The sequence below is a fragment of the Bombus vancouverensis genome, chromosome 1 (genome assembly GCF_051014615.1).
Source record: "Bombus vancouverensis nearcticus chromosome 1, iyBomVanc1_principal, whole genome shotgun sequence".
Classification (NCBI taxonomy): Eukaryota; Metazoa; Arthropoda; class Insecta; order Hymenoptera; family Apidae; genus Bombus; species Bombus vancouverensis.
In genome coordinates this window covers 23,932,021-23,957,977 of record NC_134911.1, presented here as the reverse complement: position 1 = coordinate 23,957,977, position 25,957 = coordinate 23,932,021, and the positions used below count along the sequence as shown (strand labels likewise).

Below are 25,957 nucleotides of genomic sequence, written 5' to 3'. Positions count from 1 at the left end.
ATCCGATGGATATTAAAAAGTATGTTCCAAATTGATAAAGAAAAGGTAACACGTATTAAAAAATATTTATTCGTATTGTATAACAATTTAACATTACGAAGCAAAAAATTGATTACGTATCAAGTGTTTACTACAATATATATAGCTATGAATCAGAATGAAAATAAATGTAGCTCATTTCAACACATCACGTATTGTTTATTGTAATATTCTACATAGTACATTTATCAAGTTACGTTCTAATTTTCTTATTATGTAAGAACAATTTCTACTAAGAAGACAAATTAATTACACGTAACTAATTGAAGTTGCACATAAATATGTGTAAGAATTAGCATTATGTTGTTTTAAACGCGATGCCATAATTCCGATATACAGGAGCTTGCAATTAACGTGTATCAGCAGGTGTGCTATAGTATATGGAAGAAGCGGGAAAAGTATCTCAACCAGAATCTAGGGTTTTTCGTTAGCATTCACGGTATCGAGCTGCGAATTGGACTTTACCGCCGACATTATACATAGAAAATGAATCCGATTGGGCAGCGTGGCACGAAGGCCACATCCGGCAGCAGCACTGCAGTATTGGTCGATCCCGCTTCAGTAACACCGAAGTTGGTCGAATTTCCTATATATTATTGATAAATAGCTCGCGTTACTCGTGTGACTCTTACCATAAAATCAACGTCGGTGTCCGTAATTAAGGAAGGAAACTCTCGGTTCACCGGAAACATCGTATATACCAATAACCAAGAAGAGACGCAGAAACGGTTAGGGAGTAAGCGCGTTAATTCTAACAAGAGAATCATCGTAAGGGATTATCGTGCATTGGGTGTGACGGACATTTATATATCCGAACGCGAGTTGCATGAAAGTCGTGCCGTGTTGCGTGAAGTGTTGAAGGAACGCTCGATTATTCGTGGATCTCGATGGGTGTATGTGCGATTATGTCGAGCGCCACCGAACCGAGGTGAGCGGTATAGAAGGGGAAACTGGCCAAAAGAAGCTGCCTTCGAATCTGTTTTTTGCTCCGCCATTGTACGCTACGAGAGTACCGCGAAGGAAGCCGCTTGCCTCATTTTCCCCGTGTTTTTATCTTCAATTACATTTTAACGTACCGAACGTTAGCTCGACCGTGTAAACGCGCCTACGTCCGCGTTTAACGCACCGTCTCGTGGTTACGCTATTCACGAGGCGAAGCACGTTAGTGTCTTCTATCTTTCTCTGTTTCGTGTTTTCTATCTCGCTCCAACTTTTTCTCTTGCTCTTTCTCTCTCTCTCTTTGACACACGCACACACACGCACACACGTGCGCGCGCGCAAGCACGCACGCACATACACGTACATTTCTCATTTTCTTTCTCACTCTCTTTCCCTTTCCCTCTGGTGTATATAATACCTCTCGATGCCTTCGACATCTCTGCGGAAGTCGTATGTGTAAAGGTTTTTCGCGTACGTGGACATCGGTGAATACGCGAAGTGATTCGTATAATAGCAGTGTCTTTTGCCGGGGATACAAATCTTGCGCGTCATTATGCAATAGACGACGTACAACTGACGAGAAAGAACTGCCTCCTCTGTTGAGGACGAGGACGGCGGTGGTGTTGTGCGGCATGTTTTTATCTTTGTTTTCCAATTCCGTGCCACGACGAGGAAACGCTGCCGCTACTGCCGCCACCGCCGCCGCCACCGCTGCTGCTGCTGCTGCTGCTGCTGCTACTGTTGCTGCTGCTGCTGCTGCTACTATTGCTGCTACTACTACTACTACTGCTGCTGTTGTTTTCTATATTTCGCGACGAGTAATCACGTGGGAATGCGTCAAACGATGCAAGCATATCTGTTATTAATCTCCACGACATGTATACTTGGTAGTGATATCTAGTGTAATTATGTGCAACACTCCGTATCATAGTGCTGACCGGAAATTTCTACCTTCGATTAAGCTTCCTTCCTACCTCCTTAATCACTTCTATTCAACGTTCTGTCCTTCGTTATTTCGTCAAACAACACAGTGTTCGGGACTTTCTTTCACAAACGCGTAGCAGCGTTTTGTTTCATCGCATTCCAATTTCTTAATAACGCGTTGATATCGTTATTCGCCGGCAGCCGCTTACCGTCTCAGCTTACTCTACGTTCGAAGTTCACCGCTCGAATACTGTGATCCGACATATATTGGAACATATATCTTCGTGGGAAGAACGATCTTGCTTTTCTGACGTTCCTCATCGCTTACTCCGCGTGTTTGGATGTTGCCACACCGAGGAGTATCGGTTTGAAGAATCTGCGATTTTCAACGGGCTTCCTTCCTATTCTGCGAGCGAAGAGTACAAGGTAAGCGGAATTTGTATGCTTTACTTGCTTCTTTATTAAATTAAGTATCGGTGGCCTTTCCCTCTCGCTTTCGATATTTCGAAATAAAAATTGTTTCACGTGATGCTGATCACTAGTACATATACTAATTAATTATGCATTAAAATTGCTTCTATTTTGAGGTATTCGTGATACTAACTACTAATGACTTGTTTATTTATGCATTTTTTATTTGATGTTTTTTATTAAACGTTTGGTAAATGACAGCCAGCTTGTACCTTATGAACATATGAATGCTGAAAAGGAAATTAAATAGTGTAATTTGCGATTTATATAATAACGTAGTATTTTGTTAGATACAAATACATTTGTTATGTATACTATTAATTTATTCAATGTATGCCATTTGCATTTAAGTAAATTTAGTCTTAATTCTTGTAAATATACTTCCTTAGATGTATTATAATGAGTATCTTAATGTTAATAACGGAGAGCCAAAGTAATTGTTACATATATATATATATATATATATGTATAATCTTAATCTAAATAATAATATATATAATCTTATAAATATTTATTTTTGTATATTTATTTGCAGATTAAGGTTATGAGTTGGTCCACAACACGCAAATGAAACACAGAAATGAAGAAATTACACAGGATGGAGATTACTGTTGAAACAACATAATATTAAATGTGGAATGAATGAAGATAGAGTACAAGGTTCAAAAGGAAAATAAAACAGAAGAAAGAAATTATTCCAAAGCATAACAATAGTTAATACAAGTGCAGGACAATAAATCAGTAATGGATGAATGGGAGTGAGAACAGCACATGTGAAGTGTAGGTGTGGGTGCGTACGCACGTGGGAGCCTCTGGATGTCGAGGCCGCAGCACTGGCAGTGTCAGTGGCAGTGATGGCCCCTGCTCTGACGGAAGGTGGTCCTCAAAAGCCTGAAAATTTGCTCCCTTCCCTTCCAGCTGGTGGATTTCTTTCCCCAGAGCAGGCTACACAGTTGTGCCAGAATCGTGAAATTCTGGCGAAATTTGTTGTTTCTGCAAACGTCCAACCATCAAAGATTGATGAACAGTGCTTACATGGTATATCCAAAGACCTCATTCGTGATGTCATCAACTCGAAATATGCCAATGATCTTGATAGTCTGTCTACATTTACGCACGGATCTGACTTGATTACAAAGAAAGCATTAATAAAACAGGACTGCGAACAGCTGGACATTACGGGCAGTCCAGGGAAAAAGGTGACTGATACTATAATGAACGACCCATCTATGGGTGATCAAGCGGACAATATGGGTTTTTTGAAATCAAGCGCAGATTTGCCTTTGGTGGGCTCAGAAACAGTAGGAGATAATAAAAGTCTGGATGTGGATCAAATAATGGCCTTTGGTACAGATATAACTGCGGATAATGAACAATGTAACATGGGCAATGTTGGTGATATTGGACAGAATGTTGAGGAGATTTTACAAGTTATTAAATCTATTGAAGGTGTGGAAAATGCAGAAAATATATCTACAGGTAGTAATGAACCAGTGCAAAGCACTGTGGATGGAGTTGAAATGTTTTCTATGCCTGAAGAAGGATTTCCTTCCTTTGAAAGAGATTTACTTGATGTTGATGTTATGAGTATTTGCAATATTGCTGATGCCGTGGACCAGCAGAAAGTCAACACCTTAAAGTTACAGCAAGATATTGTTGCCCAAAAACAACACGAGAGTGAAAGGAAATGTGCATTTTTATTAAGAAGACTGAGGAAGCTTCAAGCAAGAATAATAGGCAGGCATGTTGCTGAAGAAAACACTGGAGTTCTTGAGCTTGCTCATCATGGAGTGAAAAAATATCTTTTTCAAGAATTGGTTAATATCAGTTCTAAGTCTAATGTTAAAAACTTTCCTGAGATTAGTAGTAGTTTGAGTTCGTTTTTGCAAAAAATTGAGAAAATGTGTGTTGCCCAGAGCAATAGTGTGAATCGTCAGCGATTGTGTTGCCGATATTTTGGTGATGGATCGCGTGACAATTTGGGTAGTACTTCTGGTAATAATAGCAACCGTCAGTCAGTGTTTGGTACACCTCAAGTTAAAGTTAGAGGCGAAGAAGTAGAAAGTGTGGCAGGACCTTTAGCCTCGCAATTACATATTGTGGAATCTAATCTTGACTCTGATTGTACTGCATCGAGTAGTGGCGGAGAAAGTTGTGATGAAATGCAGTCATTTAACAATCCACATCAACAAAGAATATCTATGTAAGTTTTAATTTCTTTTATAAAAAAATCCATGTTTAGATTTGGGACCATTCTATTTTCCCTATAGTTTTAATAGAATGGAATCTGTGAATTTAAAATAATTTTGTACATTTTATTTCCTAGAGTAATTTTGTAATGCAAAATTTAGTACTGTTATCTTAGTATTCCTTTAAACTTCTTTGTTTTTAACACGTATTTCAGTTTATAAAAAACTGGAAACCGAACAATATTTTGGGCCGGTTTAGATAAATTTTATTTGGCTATTATGTCGCTTAGTATGGCGAGTTTATGTACATTACTACTAAAGATAATTATTAAATGTAGTAGAAATAAATAGATAATAAACAAAAACAAAACAATAGGTATATGTTATTTCAATATTTATAGTAACATTTCAAATATTTTCGATACATACAACTGTACTTACTATAAATTACTTGATAAAATATTTTTAAACAAAATATCGATTGCTACTTTGTCGGTTAGTATTTCTTTACTAATTTATTTCTTATGTTTTTATATAATACTTGTAGATCAAAACGGGCAGCATGGAGGTATGCTCAAGATCGTGCAGGTGTAGCAGCAAGATGGACGTGGCTGCAAGCACAAATATCGGATTTGGAATATAGGATTAGACAGCATAATGAATTGCAACGGCATATTAGAGCTAACAAGGGTTTAGTGATACTTGATAATGCAGAAACAGTGAATGGGTATAGTGGTGTTTTACCAGGTTCTACAGGGCGTTATAATTCGCCAGAAGGTGAATTACCTGCTAGTAGGACTCGGCCGTTTGTCTGGAGTTTTTACAGGAAGAGGAAATTATTACAACTAGATAAGTTACATGAAGTCTCAAAACGTGCTGCGAAAGCATCAACTGTAAGATGCAACTGCGATCGTGTATTACCACCATGTGCTTTATGCACTGGAAGATTAGATCCGATGCAACCTCAAGAACCAATTGAACAAATGTCTGTACAAGAAAGGGTTGCACTTGTGGATCCTAGTTTTCATCCTGTTTTGTCATTTCCTGATGGTAAAACATTATTTCTGTATATGTACATACCTTGATAAGAAGATATAATTTGTTATGATATGTAGCATAAGGTTTTTGAGAATCTACATTAATCTATGTAACCTTTTGCTGTGCAGAAATCACACAGGGAACTCATCTTGATGCTATCATGAAAACAGTGGAATGGCAACAAAAAATGTTAAGGGGAAATTTACGGATCACACGTTTAAAAGATAAAGATACCAATGAAAGGAGAAATAAGAAACTTCCAGGGCACAGAGCAAAATATGCAGCAGCTCGGTTAAAAAAATCATCCTCAAGTATTCTTACCGCAAGTATGTAACATGTTGCATCATACAATCGTGTAGTAAAGAATTCTTTTTTAGTCCTTTTAATCTTTGTTTGTTGATATTCTTTATGTAGGAATTAAGAAGAAGATGCTAAAAGGAAAAAGAAACAGGCTTGGTCATGATAGAAGTGTTCATGGTTTAAGTAGGAAGAGGGTACAGAAACTGACAACTGAAGATGATGATGATATTAGTGCACTTTCCAGCTCTAGTAAGCATTCATCTCCAGTGCCTTCTCCTTTACATCACACTATTGCTTCTACTACAGAGAAGAACATAGTTAAAGAAAAGAATTCTCATGGGTCAGTATTATTAATTACATTTATTAAAAAAATATACATTAAACATATAATTAAAATTGTTAAAATTTTTTCTGCTTCAGACGATTGAGGCAAAATTCGTACGATATTGATAATATAGTTATACCATATAGTGTAGCTGCTTCAACTAGGCTTGAAAAGTTACAATACAAAGAAATATTAACACCAAAGTAAGTAACATTTTATTGAATACATTTTTGTATCTCAAGTGGGTAGTTATTAATATTACATTATGTTTTTTTTTTTTTCTCCAAGGTGGAGGTTATGCGAAGAGCCTTCAAAGTTGGATATTAAAAATGGTGTTATGCATAGGCCTAGTCAAGACAGTGATGTAAGTACATTTAATTACAGAAGTATAAAATTTTAAATAATTTTACACCAGTGAGATTAAATGTATCTATACATTATCTTTAGTTCGAAGATATGTCAGACGAAACTATAGCTTTAAGACATGAACGAAGCGAACGAGAAGAAAACAAACGTTTTATGACGTATATGAATATGCCACATCAGTCTCGTATTCGACATAATCGTAGGACAGATAGTCGAGCAGATAGTGGTGCGAATACACCAGGTAATTGTGCATTATAATTTACTTAACACGTTGACGCCGGCGCGACCCATATGCGGGTCGCACGTGCCTGTTCCGTGAGGCGGCGTGCCCCATCAGCGGGTCACACGTGTCCGTCCCGAGGAGCGGCTACGGGTTACACATGTATTTCACAAAATGGGTAGTGACCCTACGAAGCAGACAGTGAATTCGGGCGCCACCCCACAGAGAAAACCATGAATATCGGCACCAGCGTTAACGTGTTAATTTAAATTACCTACAATTAATCTTCTCGTGTTCAGGTAATTTATAAATTATTTCTCAATCGTTAGATCCTATGTCTCCACACGCAAGTGATTTTGGTGGAGACATGATGTCACCAATTACGTCACCTCCTGCAACTCCACAAGTACAAGAATCAGAACATCAACATAACTCTGATAATTTGCATCGATCATCTGCTTTGCAAAATGCTTTACGGCGTCGTACTGCGCCTATGTTAAGAGTGGGGAAAGACGACACTGGTACTTCGGTAAATGAAGATGAAAATGAGGTATTTTTTGATCTGATTAAAGTACGTTTTTAAATACAAAACAGAATACTTAAAAAAAATTGTATACTGTTCTTCGTTAGATTTTGCCGTATGAACCAAGGATATTTCCATTATCCGAAGAAGTGTATGACAAAATGCTGGAAGTGATGCCAGATGGGCATTGGCAAGCTTCTTCAGCATCTCTTTGTTCCCGTGATGAAGAAAAAGCGGACGATGTACGTACACTGTGTTTGTATTAAATATTTGAGTGTTAATTATCAGAACTTTTTATTATGAAAGAAATATCTGAATGCTCGTACTGATTATTAATATAAACTTTGAGCCAACTTTCATGGCTCCTCGAGGCTATCCCTGGTAAGCAGTGTCATTTGATGCTTCCTATTTTAAATACAATTGATTTTATTTTTATTGCATATTTCAGATTTTAGTAATATTTAAGAGAAACTGCATTGCGTTTACATGAGTTTTATAAGCATTAGAATATTTTGACGAATTAGCCTGCTGATTGTTTTTTTCAGCTCTTACAAGCTTGTACATTTAAATATAGTTTTTGTAATATATGCAGAATAACCGTTGGAAAAAATAGTTTTTCATAACTATTTAGGTAGACGTTAATATTTCGTTTCTAGGATGGGGAAATGGATTCTCCAGAATCAGATTCGACAGAATCAGCTTGTTGTGACGTAGAGGGTGAGGATCCCAATGATCCTGAATGGACAGTAGCTGACGATAGGGATACTGAAAAGGAACGAATACGTCCAACGGCTAAAAGATAGGATAAAGTCTTTAATACATACAGTATGTCTACGTCGTCGTTACTATATGCAGAAGCTACCTGTCAATTGTTATATATACCTGTCGGTCATGTAACATGCACCTTAAGTTAATGGTATTATGAATCTGTAAAGTGTATTATAAATATAAATTTTATAACTTCATTCTGCTTAAATTAATGGGAAACCTTAATAATTGCTTTTTAAGTATTGCTATTTCGGCCAAAGCATTAGAATTGTACGGGACTATCATCCTTTTATTTAGGATAAGGATATTGTTATATTTTTCTTTCATTGTTATAACCGATAATATAGGACATAGTCGTTCAACAGTTAGAATCTCATATGACCAGAAATAGACGATTTTATATTTAAAAAAAAAAGACAAAAATAAAAAAGTGTATTTATATTATAATCAAATTCTTACGTTAAATAAAAGTGCCAACTAAAATGTTCTGTAGCATTATCTTTCGATGTTGCATATTTTTTCTAGTTACGACGAAGCGATGTTCATTGTACAATAATTGCATCCATTCGACAAAAATTCAACTACTACGAACACACATAATAATGTATTGTATATATGTCTATATTGTGTACATCGTTATATTTCTATATTTGACTTCTCTTACGTTGTTTATCATTTCTTCAAGTGATTTCATAATTTTTGCATCTCATATAACAGTCAAAAGCAGTTTACCTATTAAATTTTAAAAGGACACGTATATGATCATTTACATTTAATTTATGCATTTTACGTGATTTTGTGTTATCTACAGGTAAGAAGATAGAACTACAGAAGGTTGATATATTTATTAAATTTTAGTTTTTATAAAGAAATGAAGTACTAAAAGTAAATGACGTATAATATTTTGTTATCAAGAAACAATTGTACCCTGTATTTTGACTGTTATGTTCTTATTTATAATTTATAAAGCATGAATTCATGTTTAAGTTACATGTTCAAAATCTTACGTCACTGTGATTTCATAATTTTTTAATAATCTGTGATATTATATGTAATTTCTCTCTTATTACATATTTTATATTTAGTCAAACATACTACCTATATTTAAAAGTCATGCGCTTAGATTTTGTACATCACATTTTGAATGAAAATAAACAGGCAATGATAGAAAATGTTTTACTTTTACTATTTATGTGTTGATTAATATCACAAATTATATCAAAATGTTACATGAAATTTAATTTATCACATCATGAATATAAAATAAACAGGATTAAAATAAATGTGTGTTTCTGCACAATCTTGTTATTTTTTAATAATATTTGAATTTTATTTGAAAAATCTTACATATATGTTCATATAAAATTTATGCTGAATCAGAATTAAAATATACACAGTTAATATTCTTAATATCCTCACAGTTGAAAGACTAAGGTTCATTTAAATATTACTAAAGGAAATATATTGGGTATCTAAATTCTCTAAATTTACTATTACAGCAGTCTGACTCGTATCAAAACGTGGAACAGATATTAATCTAACAATTTGATTTTCATCACCTAAAAATTAAATTATTAATCGCTTTTTATTTTAGTAAAAATCGTAGCTTTTATTCTGCTACAATATTTTACAAACCTTTCCACAATTTCGTTTCAAATTTGTCCGTATTTCCCACGAAATATATATCTGGGCATGTTTCCATAATAAACAAATCTTTCTTGTAGTATGGGCAAGCTAATAGTGTGTCTGGAGCAGTTGGACACACGTGTCTCCATAATAAGGTCTTTTCTAGCCATTCAAGAGCTGAAATACCAGTTTCACCTGCTACTTTAATGATATCTTGAATTGATTGACCACTAGTACCAGTTATTATTCGGCCTTCAATTTTACTAATCCATGGATTTGTGGTACTTTTAAAGCTTTCAAGTCTATGTTATTGAAATAGAATAAATTTGTGTATACATAATAAAATGTGGTAATTACTTGTTTATACAATTCGATATATACAAACCTAGATGATTTAGGCAGTAAACAAGGATGAAATGGTCTTTGAGGCAACATAGCGTTGGTGGGATCATGTTCTCCTGGCATTAAAGTAATAGAACAACATGTTGCTAAATTACTTAAGAATGTATCTACAGATTTTATTGCTTCTCCAAGTCCTTTAGCTATGTCTGTTGCAGCCTGTGATGTATCATTATTTTTTATGGTATTACCTTAATAAAGACAATAAAGTATTATACAATTATAGTACTATATATAATTTTTATAATAGCGAATGTGATTTACCTGCTATAATGAGTCGAACAATAGAAGTATTATCCTTTTGTATTGTTACATTACCAGCCATTCCACACAACCATTCCATAAAAAGGGAGATCCCTAAACTGTCACAATTATTAGATAAATTTAATCCAGATACTATCACCAGCTTCTTTTGTGATATGCATTCTTTTAAAGATTCTTTTGGCGCACATCCAGGAAAACACCAATCCTTTACCTAAATAGAATTATCACTGTTACGTTAAACATAAGAAAAATATAACAATAATTATACTTTTCTAGAATTAAAATTACCATAAATGTGCCATCACTATTTTCATTGCCTAATACAGCACAAACAACTCCGGTAACAATTTGCTTTAAATCAACTTGCTCGCCTACTAATTTAATTCGCAACATTTCATCTTCCAGAAATGGTTGATCTTTCTCTGAGCAATAATTTGGTTTAGAACAGGAAACATTAAACTGATGTTCTTCACTAAGTTCCCTTAAAATTGATGGTTTCCATGGTTGGTGTTTATACAATGTGCCAATTATTATGCACTGTTGGTTTTCTAAATTTTCTAAATCGGCCAATTTGACAATTGGAACATTTCCTGTGCGAGAAAGAAAACTATACGCATTATATTATCCATAAGAAGATTTTTATATATATTTTTATTATATGATCATAACCTTGTAATATAAGAAAAATTAATAAACATACCCCATTTAGCTTTAACACGCGGTGTTAGAACATCCCTTAATTCGGCAAGTCTAGCAGAGTATATGTGCGCATATTGTTTAGAATAGTCACTTTTCATGTTTACAAACTTTTTCGAAAGATCTTTATAATCAGCTTGTTCCCTTTCAAATACTTCTGGCATCTCTTTTCCCGGCTTCACAAATAAATCATTACATTCTTCTTTAGTTTTATGAACCATTTCTGACTCAGATATATGCAAAATTTAATGAAATAATTTACGTTCAGCTATCACTCGGTTATACCGGGTTTACCGCCAAATTGGTCTGAAACGCTAATCTCACTAGCGCCACCATGAAACCACTTGTATGGAAAGTTTGAAATACAATAGATATCTTTTAGCTTTACTACAACTTTGTCTTAGTGTACAAAATTTGCCAAAAATATTTTACGTTCCTATCAATTGATATTAAATATTTGAAATAAAGAGAAAGGAAAAGTAATATAAAAAAGTAAAACATATAATAAATGATGCGGGGACTAGTAAAAAAACCACTTGAAGCTATGTATTTTACTCGTTTTATTATTTCCAAATCTTGCTTAGAACCTGAAGAAATTCTTTCACAATCTAATAATTAATTAATGATAATTAAGTTTAACATTAACGCCTGACAACGACGAAGTAAAGATTATATACCTATATATATGTATATATATTAATATACATATATATATTTATATTTTAATTATATATATATATGTGTATATATATATATATATATCATGTATAAGCTAATCCTTGCCCAGACACACGTGTTGATATGCAGTTGTTCATTCAATTTTTTCTTCTACGGGCATATAAATAAAATCTTATTGCTTAATATTTTTTAAATATATATATATATATGTATATGTACATATATGTATATATATGTGCATATATATGTATACATATGTATATATATGTATACGGTATCATTACCATTACATATGATGATATGTTTTTGTAGTCCCAATGATTAATATGCACAGATTTGTGCAAATGCCTCAAGCGTGAGACATATTATGGACGGATTGATCCAGATGCAAAATGGACTTTCCGAATAATCGAAGCAGATCGCAAGAATTTCTTTCGCACTAATACGTGCAACAGCTCGATCAAAATCTTTTCGTTTTTCTGTTTTCTCCGTCTATTTCTTTTACTTTGCCCTTTTTTTTTGTAATTGTTTGCATTCGAATTCGACTGCAAAAAAAATAGCTTAATCTAATCAGCTGGCGTTAGTTTGCGACCGATTTTCGGAATGTCCTTATGTATCCGGCAGTATTTTGACGAGGCCTAAGATTGTCGTTCTAACCTCGCCCGTGAAGAAGGTGACGAAAAAAAAAGAGAGAGAGAGACGCGGCCGCTCACGGGTCGCTGTATTTTCTTTTTTCTTTATCCATTCTCTATACGTAACCATATTGAATCGATCGCGGAGAGGCATCACTCAAAAGCCCCGTCGACATACTGGTTATTTCTTTCTTTTTTATTTGCTCACTAAATATCAGATTCTTAATTCTGAATTAATTTTATATCGCTACGGTAAAGTTATTATTTTTTTTCTTTTTAAATATCACAATAACCTTACACAGAAAGCTGCAACTAATTTATAATTATATTAATATTAATAATATTATTATTATATCATTATTACTTTATCATAATTAAATATTATTATTTATTATTATTTATTATTATTGTTGTTTTTATTATCTACCTCGTAAATACGTTGGGATTTTTATCTTTTTTTTTTATCCTTTTATCTTTCAACGAAAACACCCTAGTAAGTAACTCTTACGCGCGATTCTTTTTAGGGTAATTGCTTCTTTTAAACACATGACTCGTGCGTATTGGCGACTTTAAATCTCGCATTTATATCCGTTGGCGGAGGATGAAGTGTTCATTGTTTTACGCATGTGTTCAATTAAAATTGAGTAAAAGTAAATCAGCCGGTTTCTCTTGTTTCTTTTTTTTCACTCTTTCTGTCTGATTCTTTTTTAAATAGTTTTCCGGCACGTCCCCGTTTTTTATCATCGAACCATACGTTTGAAGTTGTCCTCTATCGCTTCCTCGATTTCGATCGAGAGGCTTTGTCGGTCGCGATGTTTCGCAACATCAAGTATTTAAATATGCGTTACGACATTAATCAAGAATAGATCGTCAATCAAGAACAGTTAGATTCTTCTTTTTCTTTCTTATGTATATATTTTTTGTAAAATAAAAATTTAAATTAATTTAATAGAATTAAAAGTAACGAGGATTAATGTTTTTCTTAATGTTCATCCTCAATTAATTCTGTTCTCAATTAACGACATTTTCTACACAATTTCACCTAATATGTGCAATGTGTATACGTACATCGAATTGAAAATTCACACACGTACTTACTCTAGTTATATGTGTGAATTTGTCGGAATAATTTCCATTGTTTAACAAGATCCACGATGTTTGTTCACGGAAGAAAATGTTTCAGTATTGCGATCAAGAGAAAGATCGATGATACGTTTGCGATAAAAAGTGTCGAAATTCATGATAAAAGTAAATTAAAAATTTATATCTCGAAAACTACGCAATAACATTATCACGTTATTATTTTTTTTTTTTATAAAACGTACCCAATCTATTAAAATTGAACATTCTTAATGAAAAATTCAAATGAATCGTTGCGTTTGGTACGCTTTGAATATACCCGTCCGAATATAACTCGATCGCTCGAAGTAACAATCGTATCGATATCTTGATAAAATATGGCGCGTGTCAGTAATCGTTTGCGCGGCTAACGAGTGTACGTGCAATAACCAGGTGTGAAGAACAAGAAATGATCGTTGCAGATCGTTGCAGTGTAAACGACATTGCTGAGCGCGAAGCAATTGCTGAACGACGGCCCACCATTTGAATGAATTTTTTCCGTGAACAGGTATCGGCTTATAAACATTATAAACATATCACAATTCGGGCGTCTTCTATTAGAGAGTGTTTTGTAATATGTATATACGTCGCTATCTTTCTTTTTCTAAATCACGTTACACACGATAGATTCGATTAACATAATAATTAGACTGCTGATTTTTATGGAAATTCACTTTTTTGATAATATAGTTAAAAAAGCACAGACTTGGTAAAATATTGTTTCATCTGCCAAGTATTATAGAAAGCGATATACTTTGGATGATTTATACATTATTTCACATTATGCGCATTCTCTGAAATTTTGCACTTTCAAATTCCTTATAAATGCATAAAAACCCGTAGTCTAACAATAAATGTCACCGAACATCGTTTCCTGTTCGTTAATTTCTATTTTGCGTGAATAATGACGTGAATTTAGTTTCCTTTCCAATACAAATTTTCCTATCGTTACACATGTCGAGCTTGTAGCTTTTATGGTTTTATGGAAAGTAAATCTTTTAAAGTATAATCTTTCAACGCATACTCGCATACAATTGTTTTTCAGACTACTTCGTGTAAACTGAGATTAACGATTAATCGAAGTTTGTACATTAAAATAACGCTTAAGAATAATAATCGACATCCTTGATTAAATCAACGATCGATTTTTGTAACATACTTTCATCCTACATGTTTTAATAAAATTCTAGTTAACAAATTGTTAACCTAAGAAGTTTAAATTTAAACTTTCATAGTATCTTCCCGCTCGACTTTCTAGTTATTCTTTCGATGTTTAGTTTTCCTACACGGGCTCGCTATATTCGATAGTGTTATGTACTTTCATGGAAAATTTAACGTGTTTTCTTAAATAATCAGTGATTATGTACCAACGGAGTGTTATTACACCACGTTGAAAGTCGAATGCCCGAGAGCACTCGAAATATATTCGATTACTCGAGGTTAGATTTCGATTCGTATTGAGTATTCGACTATATGAATTGAATAATTGAAAAATCGTCTTATCGAATCCGATAGAATTCGACTTATCGGACTCTGACTCGAGTCAATCTGTCATTCAAACAATATCCGAAATAATTCGATCGATCGAATAAGTTCAATTAGAAAATTGTTCAATTCTTTTCCAATTATTTGAATGCTACTACGATTTATTCGAATTTTCAAACGATGCGTTCGAGGTTTTTCAAAATTTAAAATTTTATCAACAAATAGAAAAGGACCAAAAAAAAAAAAAAAGAATAATTCAATTAAATTTCCCAATAATCTACAATAATATATAAAATTAGAAATATCTTAAAATTATCAACCAATATCTTTTAAGATATTTGATACGATTGGCGATATTCAAATTCATTGGTTTGATTCGAATAAATCGAGCACGTTCGTTCGAGTATTCGGATTTCGATGAAATCATTCGAGTCGAATATTCGGAACATTTGGTCATCTGATTATCTATCCTACCCAGCATATAACGAATGCATACACAAAGCTTGCGTGATAGTGACAACTATACATAGACCCTGGCATTTTTTCCAATATCTAAATGTTCCATTTTTCTTTAATAAATCATTTCTTTTCCTATTAATATTAGAACGTACATATGTTGATGCTAGGTCCTTCAGGACAGGAAACTAACAGGCAAATAAATACAGGGACATATGCTACGCGATTAACCTTTCTCTTATACATGGACAAATACTGTAGTACAAAGTGCTACTACGATTACACGTATAGATTTTCACAGATACAAATTCACAGATGTCTACTCAACGAACGACGTTTGTTTAGGTGTGCTTATCAACGATGAAATGCCTCTTTCTTTTTGGATATAAATAATTTTCGTTTAAATACGCGGTTTATTATCAATACAACAGGTATCTTGTCTTTGGTTGTTGCGAAATCACAAAGATTATAAATATCAATAAATAAGTTAGAGAAAACGAGATTAAATATATCGTATTATTGGTACGATATGGGATAGTAAGAACGTTGAAACTTTGCTTTCTATGTAGGTAAATACATAAATGTTATTAAATACATAATTAAATAAATTAATAAGTTCTAGAGAAGATAATCGACGCGAATAATTAATCGTACAGTACGAAATACAAGTACGGAGGATAAACAGCTTTCAAGTCTTTTACGTTTCAATTTTACGTTCTACATATTTTTCACGTTTTCTTCATTATTTTACTGGATATACGATTATGTAAATTATTAGATTATAGAAAAACAAATATTCGATAAAATATTTAAACGCGAGTATCTATCTGTCGTAAGTTAATGTTGGAAATCGCCTTCTTGAACGGAGACTAATTAAGCTTTAAAAAGTAGAATTTAGAAGGCAGATCTTTTACCTTGTTCCAGAAATTCTAGATTACCAATGCCAGGCTACTTAATTACAGCTGATTTTTTGCGCGTAAGAGGTTCTTCGTATTTTCCTTCTTTTCATCGTTAATCACTTTTTATGCGCATAATTTAGTACAATTTCGTACCAAGAAGTCGAAGTTAAGTGGTGTTAAGCACGCAACAGTGATTTGGAGTCGCGTTCATTGCGATTCATAAGCGGATGGTAGCTAATTAGTGGTAAATTAGTAGATGGAAAGTAGACCTTTTACGCGTCTAGTTTGCGAACATTGTTACGAAAGGCTGGAATTGTGCAACACCAGTTTCTGTTTCACAATGTGTTTGAATAATTTTCGTCGCGCCTTCCGTCGAGGCAATTATCTCGCTGGTGAAAAATAAAAATCATACAACTTATTTTAAACGCGCTTATCGATGATCTTCCGAAACCCGAAGTAGACAGCATTTTTAAGATATTATTTAAACAGCTAATTATGAACATTGAAACGTTGTTATATTTTCAAGAATTTTCTTTTTACATATACGAGATGTTTCGTTATTCTTAGGTCCTAATTTAACGATCGATCAAGCATCGAAAAACGTCAAAACTAGATCACGATTGTGTTTAAATTACAGTTGATTTATTTGAAATCAGAAGTCAATAATAAAGAGAATATTACTCTTTCGAAAAAATACAAGCAATATTAGAGACGTATAATTATTATAAAAAACAGAGCAGCTATAATATAAAATTATAATTTACAGTTAAAAAGAATAATTTTCAATGCTAAATCGATCGTTAAATAAGTTTCATCAATGACGAACCACCCTGTACATCGTTACATCGTTAAACTTCGGTGTTTAACTCAACCATAATAACGTTTATCGTTCTCCTTCGACGATGCACCCATTCTATAAACGTCGTTCGACGCGTAGACATCGATTCTACTAATTTCACACGCTTCCTTTGCCTTTTATATAACTCTCATCTGCTTCGACCCTATCGGTTTATCACGAATATCATAAATATCTATATAAGTAAGTAGATCTCGAATTCTTGTATTCATCGTTCGCATACATTATCGAGTGCGTTGTTAAATAAGTGTAGACTTTCTTTGTTTTGGTTCGTGTCTTCCCATGTGTAATATTTCCCCCACCCCCCTCCTTTTCCTTACTTCTGCGATATTTTACAATTTCATCGTTCCAATAGGTGATCATCGTTGTTAATCGATTCTTCGATCGAGGCTTGTTTGATCGGCTTCTATAATTCTAATTAGTCGGAATCAATGTCCACGGACGATCGAGCCAGTCATCGTGGCCATCGTTAATAACTATCCCATTTATGCACAATTGTAAACGTCGATAATGAAGATTATCGTTTATTATTTGATATGTATGGTTCGCTTTGCAACATCTATCTTCCTTCTTTACAGAAGGTTCTCCAGAGCATAGGGGAATTTTTTATCAAAAATTCTCCCAAGTTTGTATGGATTTTCCGCAGATATTCTATTATATAAGGATCTTCAGAGCATTCGTTTGTCGAACACTTTTCAGAGTTTTTTTTATTGCAGATTTTTCAAAATTTACCGATACTTTCTCGCAAGTTTATGCGATTTCCGTAGTTATTTTATTACGTAAGAAAACTCCGAAAAGAGCAATCCTCCGACACTTCTCACAATTTGCAGAGACTCTCTGTTGAAGATTTTTCAGAATTTACCGATACTTTCTATCTAACGTCCCTCAGGATTTGTAAAGATCCTCCGTGTAAGATTTCTTGGAACTTACGGAGATTCTCTGTTCGAATTTCTTTACATTTGAAATTGTATTTAGGATTTACAGAAATTCTTTCTATCCAAGATTCTTCAAAATTTCCTACAGGTAGATTATTCTTTTCTTTTCTTTATTAGACAATCTTTGATCGAATATTTACAAAACAAAAAGAAAATTGATTTCCATTGTTCCACTTAGTTTCACGTAGTAAAATTATGACGGCGACGCATGACGATATGTGAATCGCTGTTCGTCTGTACCACGATAATTACACGCTTAAGAGATACCTATGAGATTCACCATCACGGACACGTAAAATAGCATCTTTTATTCTTTGGGATTGTTTACGCAGCCTTGACAAATTAATAAATAGTCGAACCTTTCAGGTACCTATGTGCAAAGAACATCTGATAGCGAGAATGAAATTTCCTTGAATAAAAACACCTATATGTAATATACATATAACGTCGAAGCAGACGTTTCACGGAATTTCCTAATTGTTTTATTAGAAGAGTCGATTAATCGACTTGAATCAACGTCACGAGGATCGGTGACGCGGCAATTTCTGTCAGGAATTATCTTTTCGTGTAAAATATCGACGAATTGACTATCGACATGCGGATCGTCCGCGGGAATGAATGGGATGGAACATCCGCGTTACCGCGAGACTCTTTTTCAAATCTCGAGTTGAAAGGTGAAATACACTGCTCGGTACAATCAATGATTCGAAGTATAAAAAAAAAAAAAAATACATATATACATATATCGTACACCATTCGTACAAAAATATATCGTAAATCATTTGGTGGTAGATTTCCTCGGTTTTAGTTCTTCGGGCTACGAGGTTCGAAAATAACACGATAAAGCGTAGTTATGTGCTTGTTAGATTTTGTAGTCTGAAATATTTCACTTTTATATAAAGAAAGATTTAATTGCTGTATGCCCCATTTTTTTTTTCAATATAATTCTACGAATTATAAGTTTAAAAAGTAAGAGGATATTTTTAAATACGTTTTTTCGTCAAATATATCGTACGAAGAAATTGCTATTTGCGCTTTAATTAGAATCGTAGATTATTCGAAGTTATTCGTAGTCTACCTATCGATCGAATCGCTTTTCCCACTGTTGTTCGGGACAAGGACTGGCTGTTAGAAATTTTCTTGATGTGCCGTTCGTGTTAAGAAAACGTGTTGGAACGATTGCTAGGAAACTACGAGAGCGTTTACAGGGAACGATATCACGCATGAGATACGGAGCGTTGATTCCAATTGCGGCCGAATAGAATCGGCTGTGGAATTGTTGAAACGCAGAAAGTGGCTTCAACTCGGATGCAAGGTCGGATAGAAGCAATTATTGCGCGCACTTTCATCGTGGTGCATATGGGTTGCATCGGTTTGCGAAAATTGTTCGCGTGTCGTGTATGCGAAACCATGGTGTACGCGTATAATATACGAAAACTTTCAATTACGATTTGTTAAATAATAATATCTATGTTTACAAGTAAGATCGATAGATCGTTTTCTAACTATCTACGTTGAGCAGTGTATTTATCGACATAACTGATAGAATGGAGTCAGTCGGAATCGATTATATTATCTTGGAAATAATGACGCGAATTCATATTTTTTGAAAATTATAAAGACTGGAAATTATAAAGAGTACCGTACTTTGGATATTTTATATATTTTTATAAGTTACGTATATAGTTTTATAAGTCCCGTATTTGCAAATTTCCCGTAAATGCGTATAAATAACGATTAACGGTAACAAACGATAGTTGCGATCGATGGGGACGATGTTATTTGAGAAATATACGATGTAGATCGCCTCGACTCCATCCTGTCAATCAGAGGGATAAAAATTACTTTCAGGCAACGTCACTTCCGCTAATATACGCGAAGCATCGCCAGACGGATGTGCAACTAAAACACATAGAGCACGGAAAAGAAGCGCACGCGACATTATTAATCCCTTTCGAATAACAACTACGTCGAACAATCTACGATCACACACGTTTTTTTAATCGCGAAACGTTCGAAAAACTCGACGAGAAAAAACATCACGAGATGTATGCTATTATAGATTAGAACGAGTTACAAGTTCTTTTTTTTCTTTAACACCTTAAAACCTTTGTATATAATAATAAATATAGCGTTTAAATTATAGCCGAGCCTAATATCTGTAAATATTTATACACGATAGCTACGGTCCCTAATTAATGCGTCGTATTATACTTTCGGAATGTATGGACTCGACGATTTTCTACCTTTAAACTCTTTACCTATTCCTCCTTTCTTCTTTTTACCACTTTCTTATTACTTTCAATGATTAGAAAGATCGAAAAAATTGTCGATAAGGTAGGTCACGATCGATCGAGGACAATTTTCGAAGACTTTCAAAAGCCCCTCGCTTTTCTTTTCCTTCTTTTTTCCTTTACTCTATTTAGACGAGAATCTACGTCGTCCGGGTATATTAGAAAAAATGATATGTCTTATTGTACGTGGTCGCGAGATTTCGCGTTCCTATCACTTTTATTCCGACGTTCCTTGTAACCTACTCGATTGCTGGAAGAAGTATGGCGCGATCGCGCGTAAAACTTTTTTCACAAAGTCGTTCTATATACCTCGATAGAAAATCGATCTGCGAATCGATCGCTCTCGAACGACGATTAGAACCGACCATTACATTTTTACAGTTCTCTTTCCAAGTTCTAAAATCGTATAAATTACCAGTTAAAATGTTAATAAATCGCGAGTAATCTTGCCTACTACTGCCTGGAATTTCGTCGCGTTTCAAATATTTCTTATCCAAATTACAACATCCTTCGCAAATATATCGCAACATCGATCATCTATGAAACTTTTGCGGACGCTTTCGAGTTATAGAAATTTATTTACACAAATGTAATTTCCATTCGTGTGATAATTGCGTTAAATACGGATAACATTTATTCAAAGATATGTCGAAATTTGCGAATGTTATTTTTCGCGAAATAATTATATAACGTTAAACGCGAACGTGCCGCCCTTCGATTTCTTGTACTTTCATCGATTTTCTTACCTAGACGCTCGAAACATGTTCAGCCGTTATTTCACGGCTGCGCTATACTTCTTCCATTAAGAATACCTCTTCCTTCCCTTCTCGGTGGAACGCTGAGCATTCGTGTCGTCGTGGTCAGCCTCTATTCCCACTCCTCCATCTTACACTTCGATCCTATCAAAACGTAATATCGTTTGAGAAACTTGGTCACGAGATACGGTCATTTTTACCTTCCTCCCGCTTATCGATTTACAAGGCGTGCGAGCTCGTGGTCACGATTTACGGAATGAAACGCTCGAAACTCGGTAGCTCGACACCCGAAGGCCTCCCTATGGACACGTTTGCTTCGGTCTAACCAGCGTTCCGGTGAAGAATATCGTGGACAGAGAGCGAGGTTACGCGATCAAAAATAATTTCTCGGATGCTTGGAAAAATACCGTTTCGAGAGACTGGCCTACTTTTCTTAAACTCGGACTCGCGGCGCTGATACGCGCCGGCCGGGAGATTCGTCGATTTTCAGCGCGTCGTCTCGTTAGGACGGATTCGGGATCTATTTTATCTGTGTATGTGGCAGGTTTTTCGTTTCTCTATCTTTCATCCGTGTATTTCCATTCGTCGGCCCTGTTCCTCGCTTCGAAATTTCGAGCTCGCACGTCTTGTTTCCTTCGGCCGAACACGACTTTTCACCGTTCACAGGGTGTTCGACGATTTATTATAACACCGTATCACAATGATGACACAACACTGCCGTCTAAATATCCTCGCGATCTTTGGATAGATATACGTATCGATGTCTTTGGTGTTCGTCAGCTATATATATATATATATTTCCTCCGTTTAAACAAAGAGAACGCAGGTTTTCTTCGTTCCTTTTCCTATTGCATAAAAATCTTCTTCGTGTTCCGTAGAAAATATCCTGTAGATTGTACAGGATCATGCGGAGAATCATGTTCTTTTTCTCGATCGCATCTTCTTACCTGTGCTTTCTTAAACGCTCCTGCCTTTTATCGATAGTGTGACGGTTGTCGCCGCGATGGACTCTTCCTCTTCGTTCTTAAGGAAACACGATAAAGACTTGCCACGCTCTTCGGACGAGTTACGTCCCCCGATTGTTCGTTAACGTTCGTTACACGATCCACGAGAGTCGATTTCTTGGAAATTCTTCTTGATTTCGTCGTTTGTTTTTAGCTAGCGTGAAAAAACATGATCCAAGGGATCCACAATCTATAAGCTCTCGATCACACGGTTGGTCAGCCTCGTTCGGGTTCTTTCTTCGTGATCCATTGCCTGTGCTTTCGCGTGTATACATATACATATCTATTATATACATATACGTATGTAAAAAAGAAACAAAAACGGACTCGTTAGAATAATTCTTTAGTCACAGTACAAAATATCTGATTCGCGTGTACTTTGCTTTATCTTCTTTTTTTTTTCTCTCTCTCTTCCCCCCTCCTCTCTTTTCCCTTTTCTCTCCTCTTCGTCATTCCGTTCACGACGTATGATAAACATATATATATATATTTGTTTCCTTTACTTCAATACATATATATATATATATATAGCTATCTGTATATATATATACTTTCCGTATTTATATTGGTTTCTACTAATCCTTATGCGAAATGCCATTCTATATAATTGTAAACTGTATAGCGTACTGCCTACTGATATGAGTTTCCTTAGTTCACTTGTAAAGCACTTTTTAGATTCAATCGAAACGATTCATCGCGAGCGAGCGAACCTCATTGCAAATGTTCCTTTCGCGTTGCGAATTAACCAGTTACATCGGTTGATTTTCGTATCACGCACGGAATCGATTTCTCCTGTTGTTCGTTTATTCAGCTTTCGCTATCTTCTATTCGTGATTTTTTGTTGTACACGATCGTTGATTCCTTCCTCCTCTTTAACGTAATATATCCAGGTTTGTATCGATAGTGGTTTTTTTCACTGAATGGGTCGTAGTCGAGAAATATAAATATAAATATATAAATATAAATTTCAATATAAATTTCAATTTCGTATATAAATTTCAATTTCGATGGTTTAATAATTTGGTTGTGTCTGTACAACGAAAAATACACGGTCGAAGAAGAAACTTTGATTCTCTCGAGTCCAATCTAACAATTGCGTATTCTTATCGCTGAATATTTCTCTATTCTTTCCTAGTTTCGCTGGTTGTCTTCGGTGAAAGCGATTCCTTCAGCTCGTTTTGGCCTATTCTCGATACGCGTTAGATCTGTTTTTTTGTTTCCGACGACGAAAATCCTACTTTTCCGCATTTTTATCGGAACGAAGAAACATTACCCATCGAAAGTATGATCGGCGAATTTTGATGAAAATCGACTGACTTTAGTTGGTAGAATTATCGTTTCGAAATATGATTTAAGGAGAATTTTTGGATCTCTTCTAATTCCTTTCAATTGTATTATCAAAAATGTATTTTCCTTTGAATTTTGAAAGTTCTTCGATCTGTGATTAAAGATTCTCAGAGTCCTTTAATCTCTTAGGAACCCTCGCATTTCTATAATTTAAACGAACTCTTAACAGCAACAAAGTCGATCGTTCGCGTATCCTTCGAACAATCAAGATATCTTAGTGATATAACCAATTTTATAATTTCAATGACTTTGTCTATGTATCTATTTTCGCGGAAATAGTTCAAGATCGTGGACGCGCTGCCGACAAAGTCGAAGAGAAAGAAGAAAAAGATCCAAAACGAGCCAATGGAACGCGACTGAGCTGTCGAGTAATTAATAGCGCAGCAAGCGATACGAGTAGCTGGATATCGAAAAATCGTGTCGCTCGATCGCGACTTCGTGTATGCCGTTTTATCTTTCTTCCTTTAACACATCCCTTCTTGTTCTTTTTTTTAGTCTTCCAGATTTCTCACAGCTTCAGTGGCGTAATAAGTAAGTTTTTTTTTCGTCGTTTTCATACAAAAGTAGCAAAAGCTTGGCCGCGAGTGCCGAAGAATTATACTTTTTAACACCGCGACGATGCTTCTTCTTTCCGAAGCGTCGTCGCAATTCTTAAGTTCCTCCTATTTTTTTCTTTTTTTTTCTTTTTTAATAGAGTGAGGTTCGAATGAAAATTTGTCGACGACAGAACGTTGCGTCGTCACGCGCGACATCGACGATAAACGCGCGTTCACACGAGTAATCGCTTCTTGTGTATTTTGGTGTGTTCGGTTTCACGCGTTTGTTGTACGATATTACTTTGCTTTTTTCGGGCCGAAATATGGACGCGTAGAATCGCGTGGATCGTCCCTCTAATTAGCTAGAAATTGTTCAACACTCACACGTTACGGTTAATAACACTTACGCACACATATATACGCAGATCACGTTCATTCACTCTCTATCTTGGGCAGTACAACTATTGTTTTTTTTTTTTTAATTGTAAAATGATATGTTACGTTAAGGTCAAGCGAATACGTTGCCCTGGGAAAGGCATTCGAGAGCCTTCGTTTTCCTCTTTTTTCCACGTCGGTAGTCACGGTTCGCGATTCAGTTCGAATTACGCTCGATTCAATAATCCGCGGATCTAATGGGACCTGATGAAGACTCGAAAGAAGGATCGATGACGACGAACGATTCCCCCAAGAAGAAGAAGAGGAAGAAGAAGAAGAAGAAGAAGAAGAAGAAGAAGAAGAAAAAGTACAAGGTGACGAAGAAGAATCGTTTTCTTTGGGGAAGAACCATTTTTTCTTGGGAATCGAAGATACTCGATTTAATTCCCATTTTTTGCCACTCACTTTGCTCCTTTCCTTTTCTAATAAATTAATTATAATAACGATTATAACAAAGGGCAAACGAATCTGTGCCGTTTCATACTTCTCCTCTCTTTTTTCCTTTTTCTTTTTTGCGTCGTCGCTCTCTCCGAATTCGCAAATGTAAGGCCTCGCATGGATTTTACAACTTAGGCTATACTTTCCGTCGTTTCCGAAGATCACATAATGCGTGTCTCTCGTTTTATTTTTTCTCCGTGTTTTCCTTAAAATCACGATGACTCTCGTTTAGAAGGGAACGCTTGCACAGACGAATTGACTAACTCCTTTTACCTTTGAAACCACGCTTCCCCGCTAACAATGTAAAACAATTTGTTTTAATAAATTTATTATATACATATATATATATGTATATATATATATATATAACTATGTATATAGTTCAAGACACACTTAAGAGAGCATCCGAGGAGATTCGATAAAACCTTTTTCACATTTTTCTATACCGACTATCAGGACAAAAATTATTCAGTCACCATCTATAATGAATATATATATGTATATGTATATATACATCGACGATACTCTAACGAGTCAGAAATTCGGTGATATGTTCATGGATCGACGAGTTCACGGATTTAAGCGGTTTACACACTTTTTTGTTTTTTCTTTTTTGTTTTTTTTTTTGTTGCACTAACAATCATCCGGAGAGCGGTTACCGAAATCGTTCCATTCAGAGCCAAATTTCTGGCCAATTTCACACGGATTACTTTCCAGGATAATTGCACTACCATCTCGTAACGGTATGAAAACGGCCTTCCTTCTTTTTTGAAACGTTCTCTCGATCTTCGTAAAATCGTTTTGTGAGATTTTTTTCGTAAAAGAAGGTTCTTCGCTTTAAGGTAGATCGAATGATATTAATAAGTACCCCTGTAGCTGATACACGCGTTAATTAATCTTCTCGAAACAAATTTTTAAAAACAAAGACGAGAACGAAGAATTCCTATCTTTTTTCTTTTTTCCTGTGAAGATTTTGTTTCGTGCATCGCTGAATCTCTCCG

The 25,957-nt window shown here is 34.9% G+C and overlaps 2 protein-coding genes across 4 annotated transcripts; one reads left to right on the top strand and one right to left on the bottom strand.

Moving 5' to 3' along the window:
* The first annotated feature begins 547 nt into the window (after positions 1 to 547).
* Positions 548 to 8,299, top strand: nsl1 (non-specific lethal 1). Of its 2 annotated transcripts, XM_033339342.2 has the most exons (12): positions 550 to 967; positions 2,104 to 2,328; positions 2,909 to 4,576; positions 5,110 to 5,612; positions 5,729 to 5,926; positions 6,015 to 6,240; positions 6,321 to 6,428; positions 6,514 to 6,589; positions 6,673 to 6,832; positions 7,141 to 7,361; positions 7,442 to 7,576; positions 7,991 to 8,299. In XM_033339342.2, the coding sequence occupies exons 3-12, from the start codon at positions 3,126 to 3,128 to the stop codon at positions 8,135 to 8,137; spliced, it is 3,225 nt and encodes a 1,074-aa protein (XP_033195233.1). In that variant the 5' UTR covers positions 550 to 967; positions 2,104 to 2,328; positions 2,909 to 3,125; the 3' UTR covers positions 8,138 to 8,299. The 2 variants fall into 2 exon arrangements, with proteins under 2 accessions (XP_033195234.1, XP_033195233.1); XM_033339343.2 differs by having other exon boundaries at positions 548 to 2,328; positions 7,970 to 8,111.
* A 1,105-nt stretch (positions 8,300 to 9,404) lies between these two features.
* Positions 9,405 to 23,135, bottom strand: LOC117159477 (DNA polymerase delta subunit 2). 2 transcript variants are annotated; one of them, XM_076623300.1, is made up of 7 exons: positions 22,144 to 23,135; positions 11,092 to 21,340; positions 10,680 to 10,981; positions 10,392 to 10,602; positions 10,114 to 10,318; positions 9,738 to 10,030; positions 9,405 to 9,661 (listed from the first exon to the last, which is right to left on the bottom strand). In XM_076623300.1, exons 2-7 carry the CDS (start codon positions 11,306 to 11,308, stop codon positions 9,543 to 9,545), a joined length of 1,347 nt encoding a protein of 448 aa, XP_076479415.1. In that variant the 5' UTR covers positions 11,309 to 21,340; positions 22,144 to 23,135; the 3' UTR covers positions 9,405 to 9,542. The 2 variants fall into 2 exon arrangements, with proteins under 2 accessions (XP_076479415.1, XP_033195238.1); XM_033339347.2 differs by having other exon boundaries at positions 11,092 to 23,135.
* Between the last annotated feature and the right edge of the window lie 2,822 nt (positions 23,136 to 25,957).